Here is a 21,332-nt window from a genome sequence, read left to right on the forward strand (position 1 = left end):
CTTCGTGGGTGTTTGGGGCCACCCTCTACTCTGGTAAAAGCCACAGGGATGTGTGCCTGGAAGTTGGGTGTTTTCTTTCCTCCTCGGTGAGCTGCTGGAGAGGTCTGGCAGTGGCTGGAGGGACCGTTTGGTCCTGGCCTGCGTAACCTTGAGAGTTCAGGGAGGTGGGACAAGCTTCCAGCTGTGAGCAAGTGCTCAGCCTAAGAAGTAAAACACCAGTCATGGCAATGTTTCAGCACACGTTTATTGCTGCTCATTGTTTCCCTGCAGTGGATCAGAATGAAGGTCCCTATTGCACATCAACAGATTTTATTTTTTGGCATCCTTAAAAAAAATTGCACAAGACTTTGTAGCCCCCCTTCCCCTAGCTGACTGCTGAACACACAGATGAGATTCTTTCACCTAAATGATGGCTATGGTTTGTCCAGGAGCCATGGCAATGCTTCCCACACATGGTCATGGTGTGTTTGTGCATCAGTGCACTCCTGTAGAAGGAACCCCTTTGTGTAGGTGGCTTTTATGTTTGCATGCAGTTTGCGAGACACCTTAGACTCTGGAAAACACACCTGGATGATCTTTGTAGAGACACTGTTTCTACTGCATGCAACAGATACTTATGGTTGGACCTAACTGACCCATTGAACTGGCTCTCTGGGGTTTGGTCTGTGGGACTTCTGCAGCTGCTGCTGAGTTTCTATGGCCAGACAGTAACAATCCAAGCTGCATGGTGAGAATTTAAATACAGTGAGTTTCTACAACTATAGTTGCACAGGGTGGATCAGAAAACTCCAACCTCAGAACGCAGGGTGAGATCTGCCTGGGGGTGGTGTGCTCTGCACCACCTTTGTCAAACCCACATGGCTTTTTCTGCTCTAACCCATTTGTGAGAGGAAACCCTTGGATATAGGAGCTCTGGTGTGGTCTGTGTGAAGCCTCCTAAGCTGTTGGCTTCCTTGAGGACACCAGCCAGGCTTTTGAGGTGTCTGTGGCATAGTGTGCACTCTTGCAATGGCAGGGGATGCCTGCCTGGAAAGCCCCCACTCTACCACTTCTCTTGGGACTGATGCAGAGATCAGCCGGGTGCTACCACAGAGTTGTGCTTTCCCTTGCCCAGTGAGGCAGGGAGCTGTGCTTGGAGCTCGTGGAGAGCCCTGGGCTCTGCTGTCGCTTCTGACTTAGCACTGCAGCGCTTCAGGAGGCGGCCATCCCCTGTCCTGCCTTCCCCCAGGAGAGGAGATCTGAAGACCCTGTGTGCGTGCCAACCAATTGAGACCATGTCCGTGGAGCAGCAGAGGAAGGGAGTTGTGCTGGGCTGTGTGTGGATCAGGGGAAGCTGAGGAGGTTCTCCTCACGGCTGCAGGATGGTTGATGGGTAGCGGCTGGGGCTGGGTGCCCTCTCAGTAGACCCAGGAGACGGGCACCCACTGTGGAGAGTTGCAGGCCTGCTCAAAGGCTTCCTGCAGCAGCTGGAGGCTTTCTTCCACCCCGTTGTTGACCAGCGAGAGGTCAAAATAGTGTGCGTATCGGCTCCGGATGCTCTCTGAATCCTTCCGGAGCTGCTCCAAAGCTTCTGACTGCTAGAAATAGAAGAGAGTGCTCAGGAGGTGGCTGAGGAGGGGAATTTCACAACCCACCCCTACAGGCAAACTCCCACCACCAAAACAACTCAAGTGATTGCTAAATATCAGCACAGAGCATCCCTGCAGCTTGTCGGACAAGCTGTTGTGCAATCTGAGTGTCTGTGGGTCTGGGGCTTTTGCTGGACTTTATGCAATGCTGGGAGCATCAGGTTACCTGCTACAGCGAGGCCAGACCTGCTTGGTCTCATATTTATCTCCTTGGAGGAGAAGGTTCACTGAGCCAGCAGGCTGCTCGTTGCTTGCTATGCAGTGTAGCAGCTCAAGGCCTAAGGCTGGTTTCAAGGTAGGATCCCTGCAGGCTGGTCCGTCCCCACTGGCTTTTGACCAGAACAACATTGGCTGGCAGAGCCACAGCAGCCTCACTACTGGTTTTGGCTGGGAAAGGGTTACATTTCTTCATAGTAAAAGCAAAGCTTCCTGTCCCCTCCTGCCACTGTAGGCAGTTGCACAGCTCCCCAGCTGGCAGGGGCATCCCAGGAGTGTGTCCCTGCAGGCAGCTGTGCCCTTGACAGCACATCCAGACCAATTTCCACACTTCTCTCTAATGGAGCTTGAAACGCAGGCAGCTCCCTGCTCCTGTGCCTGAGGGGGGTGAGCTTGGGGTGCTGTGCTGGCTGCAGCTCAGCCGTGTGATGCCTGGCAGCCCTTGGGGATAGAGAGGGGAGAGCAATGGGAGCTCTGCTGGGTCATGTTTTGGCTCTGCTGCATCTCTGTCTGTATGTATATAGTGCCTGCAGTGCTGGGGCTGGCCCTGCCCCTGCAGCGGGAGGTAATTCCTCTGGCTGGAGGCAGCGGGGGTGACAGGATGGAGGTGGGGGCAGCAGGCTGCCTGGCTCCCCTTTCTGCTCTGACACTTGCTCCTTTTCTGACCCCAGCCTGCAGCATCTGGTTTTACAACCCTCTGCAGCTTAATGTGCCTCTAAATGCCCGTAAAATGCTTGCTCTGAAGGCTGCATAAATATCCTCCCTGCAAACTATCTGTGTCTTAAGCTTTATGAGCCCCCAGTTAATAGGTGGGAGAGGTGGCTTTGGCTGGCCATGAGTCCAGGAGGGCCTAGCTCTGTGGGTTTCCCTGTTCTCCCACGGCTTCCCATCTCCCCACGGAGGAGAGCCCTCTGGGAGCTGGTCCAGGCTGCAGCAGGGCAGGGTGGGCAGCACAGCTCCATGTCAGGGGCTTCCCGGGAAATGGCAGCGTGTGGCTGTCAGCACTGCGGTGCTTGGCACTGTGTGAGTTAACTGCACTATCGGTGCTGCTTTCATCCTAATTTTGGAGGGATGAGCATCTTAATGAGGCGAGGAATGAAAGGAGCTGCTGTTTTCATGTTCCATTTGCATAGCTGATGGCAGGATAAATGTTCCTGCTCTGCAGCACTACTGCAGCTGGAGATGGCGCTGGGCTCTATGCCCCACTGCCTTAGTGGCTGATGATTATGTGGGGATGGTGGTTACTGGGGGGTGTCAGTCTGGGAGAGAGTCTACAGCTGCAGGAATCATCAATTCCTGTTTCTCAGGTCTGGGCTGAGGAAGTTGCCCTGCTCTCCTGGACCACGAAAATCAATGCAGGCAGGAAGAAGCTGATGTGGAACAGGGAGAGAGCCCTGGGCTGCTGCAGCCTGCTCTTCCCCCCTGCCGTGGGCAGGCAAGCTGGACCTGGGGAGGCTCAGCCTTGGTGCCCTGCCACCCACCTGCTCTGCCTTGTCTGTTGGAGCGATGAAGACTATGAATGGGGAGAGCTCGGCCGTGCGGATGATCTTCAGGGTCTGTGGAGAGGGGGGTGTAGTTACCAAAATGTGCCAATTCCTCAGGGTGGGAGCAAGTGCAGCTGCCTGGCTGCTGCCCCCCACTACTCCACATTGCCCCCCACTGCCCCACCGTGCCCCCCATCCAGGGTGCAATGGTGCCCATGGTGCAGTGGTTGGCTGAAGGGGCCAGTTCTAGTGTGGTGCACGGGCTCCCTGGGTGGACTCCTGAGCCTGGGGGTCGTCGGGTGATGTGGGGGCGGTTGGGTGAAGCTGGAGCAGGAGTCCCAGTGTGGCTTCCCCTGCACCTCATGGGGGAGGATATGAGGGCACCCCCAGCCCTGCTCTGGGCTGGCTGCTGGGCACAACTGCCACTTGGCAAAGCAGAACCCACACGCTTGGTGTTGGAGGGGGAAAAAGGTCCCTGTGCGGGGCCCGTGCTGGCCCTGCACCCCCACGGCAGCCTGGCCCTGGCCTTGCTGTCACAGCCAGGTGTGCGCTGTGAGGGGGAACACCCTCACTGCACCCGTGTCTTGGGAATGGAAATGTCACCCCAGCAGTGGCTGTGTCTTTTGGTAGGGCAGGTGGGCAGTGCACTGTGGAGGGCAGCGACAGGCACACCCAGCACACAGGTAGTTCAATCTGTGCCAGCCCATCTCCTGCCCACACCTTGCCCTGCTCCCTACCTGGGGTTCAATGTCCAAAATAGCGACTTTGTCCTGCTGGTGGATCTTGTGCACTGTTTCAAACTTGGTGCCAAACATGTTTCCCTGGTAGCTTCCAAACTCCAGGAACTCATTGGCTGAGATGTCCCGGGTCATCTCCTCAGTGGAGACAAAGTAGTAGTCCTTCCCGTCCACCTCATTCTTCTTCTGGGGGCGTGTGGTGTCTGGGGAAGGAGAGAGATGGTGAGTGCTGGTCCCCAGGACTGGGGAACAGAGGAGAGTGGGCAGCCTCTGCTCTGGGTGACCTGGGCATCTTGCCTTCTCTTTTTGAGCATGGAGGACCTGTCTACCTCAAAACTATGCCATGCTAATCCCCTTTCAACTCCTGCTTGGGACAAGGAGGGATCTCAGCTAGCCCAAGGGGAGTCACTGGGATGTGAAGAGCAAGGTGTCTCCACAATATGGGCAGTAGCAGCCATCTGTGGTTAGGTGCAGCCTGTGGGACAGCAGGCAAGGAGGCCCTACAGTGCCCTGTGTGGTGGCCTCTGACACTAGGGCCTTGGTGGCACTAGAGGAATATCTCATCTCCCATCTGCTGTCAGAAGGTCCTGGCTCAAGAAGGTGAGAGAGAACACACCCTGGACCGTGCCCTCCACCCTGGCTGGGTACTTACATGGGGGTGGGTACATGAACTTCTCTGGGTTGTTGCTGAGCAGAGCATTCTTGATGTGGCTACGGCCCACACCGCTGGCCCCTGCAGAGGAGGAGGGATGGATGCTGGAGCTGGGCTCAGAGAAGCCTGGCAGGAGATGCTGGGGCCCCTCTGCAGTTCTGGGTCCCAGCCCCGGTTCCACCCGGGACCCACCACACGCAGCCCCTGCACTGCAGAGGATGCCTGGGGCAGGACCTACCGATGAGCACCAGAGTCTTCCTCTTGAAGGCAGGCAGCCTCACCACCTCCTCATACGAAACCACATCCAGCTGGTCAAAAACTGTGGTGGAGATAAAAACGAGACAGTAAGTGGTCAGAGCTGGCTCAGCTACAGGAGCAGCAGCACCGTGCGCGTGTCTGACCAGAGCCAGGTCCTTGGGCAAACTGGATGGAACAACCAGGGCTGGGAGCTCATCCCTGTTTGCCTGCTGGGGTAAAAGGGCAGCAGTGTCAGCAGCAAGCAGCACAGGAGGTGTGGAGGAGATGCTGGGGAGCTGGACCAGCAGCTGCCAAAGGAGAAGCCAGGGCTGCTCTCGCTTGGTAATTCTACTCAGGACAACAGGACCGGGGAGCTGCGGGGGGGACACAGCAGGATGCTGCAGGGAGCTTTATCTCACTGATTTATGGCCTTGTTTGTTGCTGGTTGGAGCTGCAGGCTGGGCTGGGGGCCAGCACATCCTCAGGCACCCACCTTTGCTGGCCCGTGCATGTTTAGCATGGGGTGTCTGCATGAGTGGCTGTGGGGCTGGCTCCCTGCCCCACCAGGGACACAGCATGGCAGCCATGGGGAGCAGTTTGCAGGGTTTGAGGGCCCAGGAACCCAACCTCCCAAGGAGCTCAGGGCCAGGAGTGCCAGGGGTTGTCACCACAGGAGAGCGATGGGTGATCGGTGCCTGGCTCCTGCCTGAACCAGCCCCAGCTTTGTGCACTACAGAGCTGCAGAGGACACAGCTGCAGCCACCTGTGGGGCATGAGGACTTTGGAGAAGGGACTCAAAAAAGCTGCCAACACAGCTGGGCCATTTGGTCTGAGTCCCATGGAGGCCAGACCCATCCCTGCACAGAGGCAGGAGGGATGGCCAGGGCTGGGCATGGAGCCCATGGCCCTGCTCACACTTACTTGAGCTGTGCTTGGCCAGGTATTTATCTTTGCACTTCTTCTTCTTCCCAAAGGGGCTACAGCTTGGAGATTCAGTCTGACTGGACTGGGTGACGCTCGCCACACGCCTGCCAAGAGAGGACACCACCATAGTCCTGCTGTCACCCCGAGCCCTGGGGGAGCTGCAGGATGGTCCCTCAGACATGCAAGGGCAAGAGGAGCAGGGTGGCTGCTGGGACAGATAAAGGCTCAACCTGCAGCAGATGAAGGGGACGTTTGCCTCCTTTTCCCAGCAGTGATGCTGGTGTTACCCAACACAGTCACTCCTGGTAGCTCATGGTCACTGTTCCCACTCTGAATTTGGCCAGAAGGGCTGGATTTCAGGGACCTACCACTCTTGCAGCTCCGGAGAAGGGATGAGTCCTGCCGACTCGGTGCAGGAGCCCTCCACCCGGCCCTGCCACCAGTTGCTGTCATCCTTGTTTATTATTTGAATCACATCACCGATCTGAAACTTCAGCCCTGCTTCCTTGCAGGGGATCAGGTTGTCTTTTTTGGGGTCGTAGTCAAACTGTGCCCTCATGAACATCTGCAAAAGAGAGTGTGCGCCCGAGTCAGCATGGCCATGCAGAGTGGCTGAACTTTGCCATGTCCAGCTCCTGGCCCCACATTACACCCCCCAGCAGTGACTGCAGAGCCAGCTCCAGGCACAATGTCCCTGCTCCAGGAGGGACCCCAGCTCTGCTGCTTTCCAGGCCCCACGAGGCTGGGTGGAGAGAAAGGAGATGCGCAAAGCCTTGGGGGAAGCTCCTGGGCATGGAGCTGCCATGAGATGTGCTGGTGGGTGAGGGAGAGAGACCATTATCTTGGCCCTAGTGGGAGCCAGTTTGAAACCGCTGCTGCCCCCAGGCAGGCCTGCACACCCCACACTAGTGCTCAAACCCCAACATGTAGCCCCTCTGCAAGTCCCCTGGGTGCTGCATGGTGCTGCTGAGCCAAGACAGCTGGAGATGAATCCCACCACCCAGAGCAGCACAGTGCACAGCCACTGGGGTCTGCAATGGGGTGAGCAGAGAAGAGGCATCGCAGTGGTACACCCCACAATCTCATGTCCTGGGGACCCCACAGAAGGCCACATCTCAATCCCCAGCTGCTGTGTGGCCTCTCCCCAGCACCGGGCACGCCCCTGCACAGCACGGGGCCCTCGGGGAGCCAAGGCTGCGCTGTCACGTCCATCCCTGCCTGGATCTGTCCTGGCCTCTTCAGTATCAGCTACTATTGCTACGTTACGTCCATCACAGCTGCAGCTGGAAAGAAGCTGCTGCCACTTCCCAGGCCACTGTGCCACCCTCCTGGAGCTGGGGGAGCCCTAGGGACCAGGAAGGCGTGAGAAAGTGGCCTTTCCCTGTCTCTTCTGCTTGCTCAGCCCTTCCAGAGGGAGACTACAGCACCTGCTCCCACCGGGGCAGCCCATCACACTGCCTCCTCCTGCCCGCAAACCCTCCTGAAGCCAGCAAGCAGCCAGGCACCCCGGGCTCTCGCTGCCCCTGAGCATTTTTGGGAGGTCAGGAGAGAAACAGCACGTGGCTTTCGCACATGGACCTTGTTTTCCAGGAAGGCTGTTCAGGAAGAACAGACTGTCAGAGAGCAACAGGATGGACGAGAGTCACCTGTCTCTGGGAGAAGGGCAGACCACGCGTGTGCACCCAGCGCTTTCTGCGCTGCCACTTGCTCTCGGTGCCTGGATGGAAGGTTTCTTGTCTAAAAAGCCACTGCAGCTGCAATTTGTCCCTGGCCAGCATACCCAGCAAGATCAGGACCAGGTCAGGACTAGGGTGGGGGCAAACCAAGGCAGAGTATGGAGGGTGAAAGGCAAGGTTTAGGGAACAAAATCAGGCTGTGGCTAAGTACAGACCTCACACTGCTCTTGTTCCACTCCACGGGCAGGAGATCCTTCTACAGGGGCTGCAGCACTACCAGACCCAGCCTCCTGCTCACACTAATGCAGGCTTCTCCTGAGCACAACACTATCAAGTTATTTATCCCAAAAATGCAGCACATAGCAAGCGGGCAAAGGGATTCACGTGGGGTGACGCCTACGTCCTGTCCTCAGATGTAACAGGCAGGGCCTGGAAAGTCATCCTCCCTGGGCAGGATAGATCATACTGTCCTTGTTCCACATTAAAACCATTTCCCACAGTACGTCCTTCTTCAGCAGTGCTGCTGGAGGCACAGGGCCAGCAGGACACAAACACAGTTCCCTTTCACTGCCAGAAAAGCAGAGCATATGGATCAAGCTGTGACACAAGATCTCTCACAATGGAAGACAACAAAAGTGGAATCTCCTTTCAGGATAAGGACTGATGCTTGCTTTGAAAGCACTCTCTGGCACCAGGAAGCTGCTCATCAACACAGACACACAAGGGACAGACAGCAGGTAGTGCCCGGGCACCTGCACCAGCAGCCCTGATACCCCAAGCCAGACGTAGCCAGGTCACTTTTGGAAGGACTCTCCCTTACACCAATTAGAAGTTCGCATCAAACAGCTCCAGGCATCGCCCATGGACTGCAAAGGGCCAGCTCCAAATGCAAGTGATTTCCCCGCCTGCTGCCAGCTCGCTCTCTGGGGCTGGAAGCCCAGGTACTGAGCAGGCTCCAGCATGAGAAGCCCTGGTCTTTAAAGTCAAAAGGCTGCAGTTTGCACCTGGGAACAGGTTGGAGGTGACCTTGAGAGCAGAGTGCCCACTGCGTCTTCTCATTAGGATCCCCCCAAGCAGACCTGCTCCAAGAGACACTCAGCTGGCCTCAAAGCGGCTGCCAGGTTGTGGGGAAAGCCAGGGCAGGGGGGCATCCTGATGCCAGGATCTGCACTGTCCTGCTTGCCAGGCCCTGAAATAGAGCTGATTATGGGGATCCAGGAGCTGAAACAAAATCAGAAGTCCACTCTTGGCAGTGGACTGCAACAAGCAGAGAGGCAGGCAGGCCATGAGCTGTGGTTCTGGAGAGCAGACAGCACCACAGCCCTGGACACAGCACGAGGGAGGACAGCTGTTGCTGGGAAGGAGTTTGTCCCTGAGCCCATGACCAGCCTTGGGTGAGCCATCAACTCTGTTCTTCTCAAAAGTAACTTTTCTCCTGGCACTGAGCTGGCTGGGTCAGGCCAGGGAGGGCAGACTGCCAGCAGGGAAGGGCAGACATGGGCCAGTGTTTAATAAACACACACATGCAAGGCTGGTTGAGCTGGAATGGGAACAGCATGGGGTGAGCAAGAAACCAAGAGCTTTTACTTGCCACCATGTTCAGAGACTTCAGCTTCTCTGGGTAAGGAAGGAGGGTGATGTGGGCTCCCCAGCCCATCCCAGCACCATCCAGCCCCCACCCTGCACACAATGGCCAGGCTGCGCTGGGGCTGGCTCCTGCACCTGGAGACAGGACAGCATCCCAGCTGCCATGCACTGAAGTTCTTCCCCACTATCCTTAATATTTTGGCCACAGCAGGACTTCAAAGGCAAAGCCAAGCAGGTGTCACCCCCTGCCACAGCATGTCACCCCCACCGTGGCAGTGGCAGCAGGCAGAAGGAGCTGCCTTCCTCTCGCCCACCGCTTCCTTCCTCCCGCTTGCTGCTCACAAGCGTGCTGGCAGCGTCCGCACCCACGTCACCCTCCGTGCAGCTGATGCACCGGGCATCAGTGACAGCAGGGAGCAGCGAGAGCCCTGCAACGTGATGTGGCTCTAATGGCCGCGGCTCTGAAGGTGGCAGGAAACTCTCTCGTGCTTCCTGGTGAGCCCACACTGCTGCTTTCCGGTCACCAAACACGGCACACAGGTATCACTGTGGCTCAGGCATCCCTGGCCCACGTTCCCACGTTTGCGGATTGAACTAGATGATCTTTGGAGGTCCCTTCCAATCCCTAACATTCTGTGATTCCAACATACACACTGGGTAAATACATCCACACAGGGCCCATATGTGCTTGTTTGCAGTGACGTAAGCACAGGACAGATCCCTTCACCTTCCAGCAGCTCAGGCAAAGTGACTGGGCAGCCGTCCCCTTGTCCTTCCCCTGGCTCAGCACAGCTCTCTCCCCAGCACTGGTCCCTCCTGGTTTGCTCTGGTCCCACCCGGCCCCACAGCCGTGTCCCTGCACAGCGCGCAGGTCTGGAGGCTGCACTTACCTGGAGAGCAGGGAGGCGGCTTTGTTGGTTGGGAATGACTTTTATTGAGACCATCCCCTTGGTTTCTTTCTAGTGAACAAAGGAAGGGGAGAAAGAAGAGTTGGAGGAGGTAGTGCCTGGAGGCAGCAACAACCTGTGCAGGGAGCTGCTGAGTGCCAGGACCGGCAAAGGCAAAGTTCCTGGGTGCTCCAGCCATGCGGTGATGCTGGGGGATGCCACAGCCTGGCCAGGAACAGCTCTGCTGGGGCTGGGCTAAGAGCCATGGCAGCATAGCTTTGCCATGCTTATCCCATCCCCATGGGGGGACACCAAGAGCCCCAGCAAGGGGCTGGCTGTGGGCACTGCTAAGCATCATCGGAACAAACATGGAAATCTGTATCATCTCTGGCCTGGCTGCCCCAGTGAGGAACCTGGGAAGAAAGGCTGGTTCTGCCAGGTTGCCTCCATCTGTCCCCTCGCTTCTGCCCTCCTGGTGACATTAGAGACACAGCACTCCCTTGTCTGCCACAGGCCAGATGCACTGTTGTCCCATGTGCTTCACAAGACCTACATAGTTCCTTGGGGACAACCACATTTGAAGGCTTGGAGGGGCCTCCTGGGCCAACCACTCTTCTCAGGAGGCAGACAGAGACAAGCTCCTCCTTGGTCTCCATGTTTGGAGCAGGGACATCCCAGCACCAGGCAGGAGAGGACCACAGCAGTGCAGCAGGGCCAGGCTTCCTGCTTAGGCTGCTGTTGGGTGTCCTCAGCAGCACCACCACCTCCCTCCGGCCAGGTCCCCTGTGATGGGTATTGACCAGGATGGCCTCAGTGTGTGAACCCAAGGCAAGTCTGAGACCCTGTGCAAAGCTGTAACTAGCAAGGGCCTGGCAGGATCACCATGACCTCAGCAGCAGAAAATGGCACCAAGGTAAACTGCAGGAGCAGCTTGGGTCTGTGAAAGCAGCTCACCCCTGGGCTGGGGTTGCACATCAGCCTTGGCAAGCAGAGGTGATTTCCAAGCCCGACACACATCAGCACATGCCAGAGACCAGCCAACAGCCTTCACTGCTGCTCTCAGGAGGCCAGAAACAAGCAACAAGCACAGCCCACCCAGCACTTGGCCACATTACAGCAGCCCAGCACAGCAGCCCTGTCTCCTGCTGCATCGCACGGCTGCAGGCAGCTGCATGTTGGCTCCGGTATCTAGGAGGGGGTGAAGGCTCAGCCAGCGTGCACATCTGCAGGCCAAAGGGGTCTTTCCCAGGGAACAGCCTCACCAAACACAAATACCTACCAGCATCTTCTGCAGCTGGTCAACCGAATGGTTGCTCACACTTTGCCCATTGATTTCTATGATTTCATCACCCACATGAAGCGAGCCTGCCAGCAACAGGAGAAACACGAAAATGTAGGACTGGACAAAGTCGCTCACCAAACCCAAACTACGCAGTTCCACCAGCCTCCCAACCCCCTGAGCAAGCTGCGGCCAGGACACTGCGGTGTTTGCCTGGGCAATGCTGGAGCCACATGTCACCTAAGCACAAGGGGAATGAATTCTTCCCCCTCCACCCTATACACACACTTCCATCCAGTCTAAAAGTCACCAGGTTGCTTTCCGCTGTGTGTCCTTCAGCGCTTCAGACTGGTCAAAGCACCTGTTTCAGAGTTATTCAAATCTAACCCCAAGTACCTCACCTGAAGCCAAATGACAGCCTCCTTACAGGGCCCTCAACACAAGCATTCTTGACTTTGTGTGTTTTCAGTTTATATACCCAGCCAGATTACAGCCTCAGATATGCTGCTATAAATCAGGCTCCAGTAGTGTTATTGGAATGGCTCCTGGGTTATTTTGGCAGGGGTAAGCTCTGACTTCCCACTTGGATCCAAGGCTGGAAAAGGGGCCTCTTCTTCTAAGCACAGAACATCTCATTTCCATGCCCCCTTGGCAAGGACCAAAACCAGAAAATAGCACCTATTAATATCTTTTGGCACCTTCTTTTGATCTGCAGAGCCAACCCACAGCAAGCCTGTCCCACCTGTGCACTTTAGGAACAGGAAGAGCTTTCCCCACAGTCTCTGGGGTATGATCCATCTCTTGTTACAGTGACCCCGTCACGAGACAGAGACAGATGGTCTCTGGTTCTTTTTTGGGAGAGCCCTTCCCCCAACCCTTCAATTCTCCCTGAAGCCTCCAGTGTATAAACATGACAACCATGCAGAGAGACCAGTGAGTCCTGAGTTCCTAACGTATCCCTAGCAGAGGAATGGACACGAATGTCCACAGAGGAAGGCCAGCAGCGCCGGGGGGCTGCCTTATCTCTTCACAGACAGAAACCAGCTGCAGACAAGCGCCCCATACGCTGCCTCTACGAGGGCCTCGTTACCTTGTCTGTGAATCATGCCCCCGTGGAAGATCCTGGCCACCATGCAGCTCTGCTTGTCGTTGAGCTTCAGTGTGATTCCCTGGAAGACAGGAAAATCCATGACTGCTCTCTGGAGGGAAGAGCTCCCGCACCCTCAAAGTCCTCTCCAGGCCCACGTCCACAGAAGGCTGTGCAGGGGCTGGGGAGAAGCCCCTGGCTTGGCCAGCCCAGCCTGCTGCAGCTCCTCTTGGCACAGGCATCACCACCCGTTGATGGGGCTCGCTCCAGGTCCCCAGGCAGCAGCCAGCACCCTCTTCCCATGGCCGAGGTCTCCAGCGATCTCCTGCATCCCCTGAGGCCAGCTCGTTGGCATGGCTCTACCTGCCCCTCCGCCCCCCTGGGTGCCATCAAGCTTTGGGATCTTGCCAGCTCTCACCATGGGCTCCTCCGTGACCTTCTCGAACTGGACAAGGCGTATCTTCCGCACCTCACGGCTGTTGCTGTGGGAAGGGCTGCCCAGGGTCGCTGAGCCATTGGTATAAATGTCCTCAGTCATGGCGTTCGGGGACTGAGTGATGGCCTGTCAGGGCAAAACAAAGACCAGGATTTAAGGGCTCCAGCTGAACGGGGCCTTGGAGTGCTGGATCCCTCCTGCGGGGCTGAGCTCCTCCACCATGTGAGGCTCCTGGGGCACAGGTGGGACACAGGGAGAAGAGAGACCCATGTACTGGAGGATTGGACAGTAAGAGCAAGAAAAGAAAAAGAGCAAAAGAGCTTCACCCTGGAAGATGCAGATGTGGGCTTGATCTGCAGTTTTCCTGCCTGGGAAACACAGGAGGTAAGAAAACTTCGGAAAAGCTACAGGTAGCAGAAGCCAAAAGAGTCCACAGCTGATCATCTTCTGCAGCAATGAGTCCCAAACACTACTTGTGTGTCACAGCAGCACTTCGCCCACAGCTGGCTTGTTGCAGAGCATAAAGCCCAGGACAGCTTCACCAAGTGAATGGAGCAGTTTGGGCCTCACCTCTGAGAACCGGGGCCAGGCTCTGCTCTTGCTCAGTTTGCAAGTTCAACATTTTCTCATCTATGTCAACGGGCAACCGGCATGGTGCAGAGCCATGTCCACATCTGAAGGCAACATGCTCCCGAACCAGTCAGAAACTCCCTGTTCCCCTCTCCAGCTCCCAGCTACAGGCCCGTTCATGCTGGCTGGCACTGGGAAGTCAAGTAGGGGCTTTCAGCCATGGGGAAACCTCTGCTCCTTGTCTCCAGCAGGCACTGGCACTGGAGCAGGTGGAAGATGCATGGGGTCCCGGGCAGAGACCTCCTGCTTTGATCTGCAGCCCCTGCCCACCTTGTTAGCAAGCTGAAATCCCCCCGCCAGCCCACGAGGCAAAGCAAACACTCCCGGCTGCCCCACTCCCCACCACGCTGCCAGCTTTACTGCCCAGTTTGCAGCCTGCACCCTCTCTCCCAGCAGCACCCGTTGGGAGCCACGGCCAGCAAACCTGCAGGGACACCCAGCAAGGTCCTTGCTGGCTTTAGTCCCACATCAGCGAAGAGACACTTTATGCCCAGCCGGCAGAGCCAACACTTCTCCCCGCTGCACCCTGACTCGTGAACACCCAACCAAGCACCGAGCCCTGGGCCTCCGTGCCAGTGGCTGGGAAGCAGCAGTCCCATGCCACCAAAGGCCAAGCCATGGGGAGGTTTGCGCAGTTGTAACTGGGGTGAAGAGCATTTGCTGGCGGGGTGCAGCCACAGCACTAAACCACAACAAAACTACTTTTGGTAGGGATGTGCTGGAGTGCTGCCGGGCTGAGGCAGCAGCCCAGCCCTGTGCAACGGCCAAGAGCAAGGAGGGAGCTGAAGGCAGGAGCAGCAGAGCCAGGACTAGCCAGGCCAGCGGGAAAGGTGCTGGCAGAGAAGGACAAACAAGCATCGAGGCACGGGCACTGTCGCAGCCTTGACAAAAAGGGCACTGGTGGAGCTGGGCCAGGGCAGCAAGGGCGCAGGGAGCCACGTGCCCACGCTGCAGCAACAGGGAAGATGCAGGATTTATTTTTAATCCAACTACTTCTAAAAGAGCCAACCAACCGCCTCCTCAGAGGAAAAAGGCAACCACATGGGCTCTGGCTGCCAACGGCTTAAAAGTGGAGGAGGCAGCTGAATCACAGCCCGGAGCAGCGCCTGGGCCAAGGACTCGCAGGGTGGAAGGAAGAGTGACTCGCAGCCTCCCAGCCTGGCCTGCCAGCGCAGCAGGACATGCTGCTACCGTGCCGTTCGCAAGGCAGAAGGACAGATACAGCAGTGCGGGTGCCTAGAGCTGGCCCTTGGCTCTCTGCCAGCTGTCCCAGCTCTGCTGAGACAGTGGGTGGGAGGAGGAAGAGGAGGATGAGGAACTTCTCCAGCCCTGCCCAGGGCCAATGTGCCCGTGAGACTGTTTGAGTCAGCACAGATCATGCTTACCTTGGTCATGCCTTGGGAAAGTGTTACACTGTGCAATCCTTGGCTTCAAACCTCTAGGCTCAGCAGAGCCCGATGACCCAGGACACAGCACAGTCTGCTCCAGGGGCTGGGAGTTCCCATCCCCACCAGACCTGCCAGCTGAGCCTCCTGGCCCTGACCTTTGCTTTTTGCTGACAGCTGGAGAAAACACCCGGCCCTCGATGCTGACGCAGCACCCGTGTCACCCTGGTGACTCCCAGAGAGCAAGTCTTGTCACCAGAGACTTGCTGCTGTGACTGGGGACAACCACAAGTCACCTGACGGCAGCTCTGAACCCAGCAGGGTCCTTCAGCAACTCCCTCTGCCCCAAACAGAGCCACGCTGGGATGGCGTGGGCTTTTGCTGAGCGCTCCGGGCGGCTGGTGGATGAGGATGGGAAAACGCCCGTCTCACGAGGAGGACCAGGACCCACAGGGTGGTAGATTCTGGCCTCAGTGTTGGGCATTCAGAAGCCAGAGACAGAAGGCATGTGCAGCTCTCACGCCCCGTGCACGTGAGCCAGCCGGATCACCTACCCTGCGCTCTCCTGGCAGCTGCCACACTCTCGGCTGGCTTGGCCCGGCATAGCCTGTGACCTCAAGAGCCTTTCAAGTCACGCTGGTGGCGGGCCAGACCCTGCTACTTATGTGCTGCTCTGCAGGAAACATCTGCGAGCGCTGCTAAGAGCCAGCTCCACGGCCACCAGCCACTGCCGGTTCTGCACAGTCCTGGGCTGGGTCACCGCTGGGACCAGCCTTGGGGCAGACATGGGGTGAGGAGGTTGGGGGGCTGAGCACTGCAATTGGGGTACTGGGTAGGGCCCGTTTGGCCCTGCCCAGCAGCCTTGGGGGTGCCTTGCAGCTGGCTGGCAACGGTACAAATCCTCATGCACAAATCCTGCTCCAGGTGGCAATACACAAAGGAGTCACCAGCTCCATGGGTCAAAGAGCTGCACCCCAGGTCCCTGCTTGCATTTTCCTCCAGACCCCAGATTTCTGCCCTGTATCCCAGGGCAGAGGGAAGGGCACCAGTTCCCCAGGCAGTGTTTGCCAACAGTGAATTTGATGAGCGTGGAGCAATCCTCAGTGAGGACCCCAGGGCTTGGCATCTTGTCCCCCAGTGGGGTCAGCGTCGTCTGCCAGGGTTGCTCCTGCTGCTGCGCTGGCTCAGCTGGGCTGCACACCACCGAGCAAATTAAACATTAACTGGGCAGCTTGTTTGCAGGAGGCTTGGGGAAAGCAGCACTGTAGTGCAAAGGCCACATTCAGTGGTTTGGTTCCTGGGCTTTCCTTGCTGCTCTGGCCAAGGGACTTCAATATTAGGTGGCCTTGGAAGAGCAGGGCTTCCTGACGACCATGCAGAAAAAGGTCAGATGCTGCTGGGTCAAGTGGGCCCCCAAAGTACAGCAGCTCGGATGCAGGAGGGAACCCTGAAACTGGGTTCCCCCAGGACTGCCCTCTCACCTGGTAGGGAAACACATTCTGCTGCCCACAGTGAGACACAAAACCCCAGCTCCCTCCAGGAATCATCACCCCTCACACAATAATCACCACGGGTGTGTGCAGGGAGGCTGGGGCACTGCTCGGTGCAGAGATGGGCTGGCCCAGCAACCTCGCCCCCCCTCGGCTAGTGCTCCAACCTCGCCTCCCCACTGTCCAGCAGACGTGTGCATCACAATCTCACTACAGCTTGAAAAACACAGCAGTGTGTAAAAAGAGCAAACTAGCTGGGGAGCAAGCGCCACGTGGACATTTAGAAGTAATTCATCTCTGCCTTCTGCCAGAGGCTACTGCCTGCTCAGGTCTGCCAGCAAAACCACAGGAGCAACCTCACCCCAGACCCCTTCCAGCAATATGATCCAGGTTTGTTGTGTTTGTTCGTTTGGTTTTGGTTTGGTTGGTTGTTTTTTTAAAAAAGGCATTTAAACCAAATAGGATTACATTGCTGACACTAGAAAAAGGCCCAGCAACCCCAACAGGGCTCAGTGAGAAGGGGAACAGGGAAATAGGTGGGATACAAGCGGTTGTGGAGGCCAGAAGATGCCGCTGGCTCTGTGTGCCTTTGCACTGACTCCACGTCATGGAGTGCTGCAATGGAGAAGGACCAGATTTTCAAGGGAGCACAGTTAGTTATACTGAGGCACCATCTTCCCACCAGGAAAGGCTGATGCAGCCTTCCAGATGTGTTTGTAAAACTGGTCACCTCCAAGGGACAGGCAGTAAAACCACAACACTGACAGAAAAAATCTTGAGGAGCTGCCCAGCTGCTCCATCACCACCTTCCACAACAAGCCCTGTAAAATGGCTTTTCCCCTGCAGCCATTACAGACTGGAACATGGCAAAATGCATTTGAGATGAAAAAGTTGGGACCAGCCCTCCCCACTTCATTTTGGTTAAGCCCAGAAGTTTTGCTTGGCTTTCAACCACTAGTTTTGCCCACAGCCACTTCAGGATTTGGTCCCTGGGGCCTGTGGCCTCAGTCTGTTGTGGAACTGGTGCCGGCTGGATGCTGGGAACCACTGCCCACAGGGAAGCGCAGTGTCCCCTCTGCACCCTCACGCTCAGCTCTCTCTAAAAGTAGCCCCCTTTTCTCCACTGGGTTCCCAAAGGTCACATTCACTGCCCGTTTTAAGGCTGAGGAACTGAGTCACAGCTGATAAGGGGACATGCTTAAGGCCACCCTGCCAACCAGGTACACAGCTGGGAATAAAGCCCACATCTCTTTGGTAAATCTGTATTTGCCAGCTGGGAGATAAGGCAAAGATATGCAGGCATGTGGTGGAGCTCAAGGGAAGAGGCCAAGCCGCTTCCTCCACTTCGGCTTGTTTTCTAGCAATGACATGGCTTCCACTAGTTGCGTGTTTGCGTGCCCTGCTGCCACGGGAGGAACGCAGGACGGCACTTCCCGAAGTGCGGCTCTGCCAGAAGAAATGGGGAAGAGAAACCTCCTGGCCACCCTGCCTGACTCCAGCCAAAGAGCAGCCAGGCAGATCCAGCACCGCTCCCGAGAGCTGCTGCTGGGCGATGTCCCTGCTGTCCCGCAGCATGACCCACAGCCACCGCGGGCCAGCACTGTCTCTGCACGCACGTGACACGAGGACAAACGCATGAGCGACTGGCAAGCTCAGGACATGTAAACCCAGTCAGTTGCCAGCCCTACAGACCTCTTCCCAAAAGGCCCCAGGCAGATCCCAGTTCGCAATCTCTCTATCCCTAGAGGAATAAATATACCATAACGCCAGGGAGCTGCAGGCCAGCTCCAACATTTTCCATTCCCCGCGGTCACTGGCGATTTACCCCTGCTCTGCCTGTGGCCAGGCAGGCACCCTCTGCCTGGATCCTGCAGGCAGAGGGATGGGAGAGCTCCTCCCAGCAGCTGCCTGATCCAGGCACTTTACTTTTAAAAGCTTTTTCCTTTTTATTCTTACAGCACTCTGTCAGGGTTGAGCCATAAAAAGCACATGAACCGCTGGTGTGGGACAGATCTGGCAAGGCTCTTTTGGATGCTGTGGTGTCCAACAGGGTGGGCCAAGGACAGTAGTTCAGGGACATTTCCTCCCTGCTCTCAGAGGTTCCCCATCGCCACAAGAAAAGCTCAGCCCAGGCATGTTATGCCATGGCTCCACCAGGGACTCCTGCTTTTCCCCTCTGCTGGGGGAAAGGCACCAGCTGCTTAGCACTGGGAACTGCTGACCTCCTGGTTGCACCCAACCTACCCAAAATGACACTGGCTGGGGAAGGAGCCCTCCCAGCACAACCGAGGAGACCGGCGCAGCCTGCCCTACTTTCATTGGAGATGGGGTGTGCGCACCCCCACCCCGGCCCACTCCCTGCCCTGGGGTAGGTGTGGGAAGGACTGGTTGCATCCTCCTTCTCTGGGGCCAAGAACCATCACCACCACCCCTCCAGCCCGTGCTGTGGATCTGGACGATGCTCAGCAGCTGAATCTGCTCATGTGACAGGCAGTTCCAGTTCAGATCAGCTACAACTTTGCAGCAAAACAAGCACAAGCTCCTCCGTGGCAGGATGCTGAAGCCTTCCTCCCCTCCACCCAGCTGCTTCTTCCCTGCCTGGCCATGCTGGCCGACTATTCCTCCAAGGTGCCCCATGTCCCCCAGCAAGGAGACCCGCTCCCCGAGTGCTGGGGACCAGCAGAGCCACATACAGGGCACGTACTCGGATGCCCACCTCCTGCCCGCCGTGGGGTCTCTGCCTTAGGGGCCCTGCTCCCCCATGCGTGTGCGGGAGGGACGGGATGGCGCGGGACCCCCGGGGGCTCCGTGCCGGGCCTGAGCTGGGTGCTGGGTGCTGGGCTAAGGGCCTGCGGGGAAGCGGGGGCACAAGGGACGTGGGATGGAGGGGACACCCCGGGGCTCTGTGCCCGGCCCCGGTGAGGAAGAGGGCGAGGGGGGGCAGAGGCGCGCTGTCCCTGGGGGTGCCGGGGCCGCCGCGGGGGCGGATCGGGGCTGGAGGACGGCGCTGCCCGCCGCTCACCTCGGGCTTGGCCCGGTTCTGCAGGAGGTGCTCCAGGTAGAGGTCGGAGAGCGCCGTCCGCATGCTGCCGGCGCTGGCGCTGCGCCCCGACTTGAGGGTCATGCCGCCGCTCCGCCGCCGCTCCGCCGCCGCCGCCAGCAGCTGCAGCCGGTTCCGTTGGCTCCAACAGAGCGGCCCGGCCCCGGCTCCGCCCCACGGCCCCGGCGCCGGCTCCAGCTGCGCCGCGGGCTCGACCCTACGCTCCGCCCGTGTGGCAGAGAAGGGAGGCGGGCGGGAGGGCGGCGCGGCGCCGGGCGGAGCCGGGGGCGGGCCGGGGGAGGGCCGGGGGCGGCTGTGCGGGCAGCGCCGCCGCACGGTGCTGTGTGCCCGCTGCGCCTCCCCCGTTGTCTCAGTGTCGCTGCCGAGCAGCCGGCGCCTGGCGATGCGGGGTGGGGGTTCCAGGAGTGGAAAGATGGGGCACGGCGTCCCCGCACCGCCGCTGCCGCTCGAGAGTCTCGCCTCCCTGCCCGCCTGGGGGGCTCTCCCCCCGTGAAACATTGTCCCCGTCGTGTCTCTGCTGGGAACAGCCCCTGGCCCTGCCAGCCCCTGGACGTGCCCGAGCAGCCGCAGAGCTGGCAGCCAGGGAGGGTGCTGACACGTCTGGACGCTGGTGGGACTCCACTGCGGGGAGCTGGCTGCACCCCTCACACCAGCTCACCTGGTTGCCAAAATCAGGGCAGGAGCCTGGATCTGAGCAAGGCTTTGTCCCCTCACAGCCAAGGCAGAGGCCCAACAATGATCCTGGGAGCACCTCTCCAAAGCAGCACTGGTGCACATCTGGCTCTCACAAGGTGACAGTCACCCCCAGGCCCCACTAGCGTGCAGAGCGAGGTGTGCTGGGCTCTGAGGTGCCTCCAAGCTGAGGAGACCCAAGGACTTCTCTGCCCTGCAGCTGGACGGCCCTGTTCGTGTGCTGTTCTCAGTCTTCCACCTCCTCATGTACCTGCCACTCGCATGGCTAGGGCTGGGATGACAGATCCCTGTGTTCATGAGCTGTGTGTGGTAGGAAGGGCCGTTGTCAAACTCTTTGTGTGCGTGCTATGAGTCTTACACACCTTGCTGGGGATCATGACAAAGTGGCAGCAGTTTATCCAGCAGTCAGTGTCCCACCAGAGCCTCTGGAAGCCACGGGCACCCACAGAACTCCTCCAGTGAGCGAGCAAGGAGGGCTTGCTGGAGGCAGCCATGGAAAGCACGATGGTGGCAGCCAGCCACAGCAGCAGGAGCATTACGGGAAGGAGATCATAGACTCATAGAATCATTCTGGTTAGAAGACACCCTCAAGATCATCGAGTCCAACTGTTAACCTAACATTGTCACTAAACCGTGGCCCTAAGAACCTCATCCACGCGTCTTTTAAACCCCTCCAGGGATGGTGACTCCACCACTGCCCTGGGCAGCCTGTTCCAATGCCTGACAGCCCTTTCCATGAAGAATTTTTTCCCAATATCCAATGCAAACCTCCCTTGGCGCAACTTGAAGCCATTTCCTCTTGTCCTGTCACTTGCTACTTGAGGGAAGAGACCAACCCCCCTCCATGCTACAACCTCCTTTCAGGTAGTTGTAGACAGCGATAAGGTCTCCCCTCAGCCTCCTGTTCTCCAGGCTAAAAGTGGAGGGCCAAAGCACAGTGCTGGGTCAGGTTGAGCAAGCACTGCCTCCCTGGAGCCACCAGTCCCCACAGATTGTGAAATGGATGCTGGGGCCTGGAGCAGGGCCTCCTCCCCCAGCCCTTATCTTTGCTGCTTCCTCCTCCTCCAGGGCTCTGCCTGGGCATGGCAGTACATGCAAAAACAAGCTGAGAAGCTCCGAGGCTAATTAATTACTAGCTGCTGGTATTGCTGACTGAGCCCCCGGGGACTCCAAGGCCGGAGCAGAGGAGAAAGTGCAGACAGATATTGGAAAATTACTGTTTAATTCTTCAGCATTACTTCTG

General features: G+C 57.8%; 1 protein-coding gene across 2 annotated transcripts; it reads right to left on the reverse strand.

Moving 5' to 3' along the window:
- Positions 1-226: 226 nt before the first annotated feature.
- On the reverse strand, positions 227-19,593 carry MPP1 (MAGUK p55 scaffold protein 1). Of its 2 annotated transcripts, none has more exons than XM_065643166.1 (12): positions 19,358-19,593; positions 12,813-12,956; positions 12,398-12,476; positions 11,308-11,393; positions 10,032-10,100; positions 6,247-6,443; positions 5,876-5,982; positions 4,956-5,036; positions 4,718-4,798; positions 4,066-4,268; positions 3,326-3,400; positions 227-1,574 (listed from the first exon to the last, which is right to left on the reverse strand). In XM_065643166.1, the coding sequence occupies exons 1-12, from the start codon at positions 19,457-19,459 to the stop codon at positions 1,398-1,400; spliced, it is 1,401 nt and encodes a 466-aa protein (XP_065499238.1). In that variant the 5' UTR covers positions 19,460-19,593; the 3' UTR covers positions 227-1,397. The 2 variants fall into 2 exon arrangements, with proteins under 2 accessions (XP_065499238.1, XP_065499237.1); XM_065643165.1 differs by having other exon boundaries at positions 227-1,577.
- Positions 19,594-21,332: the final 1,739 nt, after the last annotated feature.

Source organism: Caloenas nicobarica, chromosome 12 (genome assembly GCF_036013445.1).
Source record: "Caloenas nicobarica isolate bCalNic1 chromosome 12, bCalNic1.hap1, whole genome shotgun sequence".
Classification (NCBI taxonomy): domain Eukaryota; kingdom Metazoa; phylum Chordata; class Aves; order Columbiformes; family Columbidae; genus Caloenas; species Caloenas nicobarica.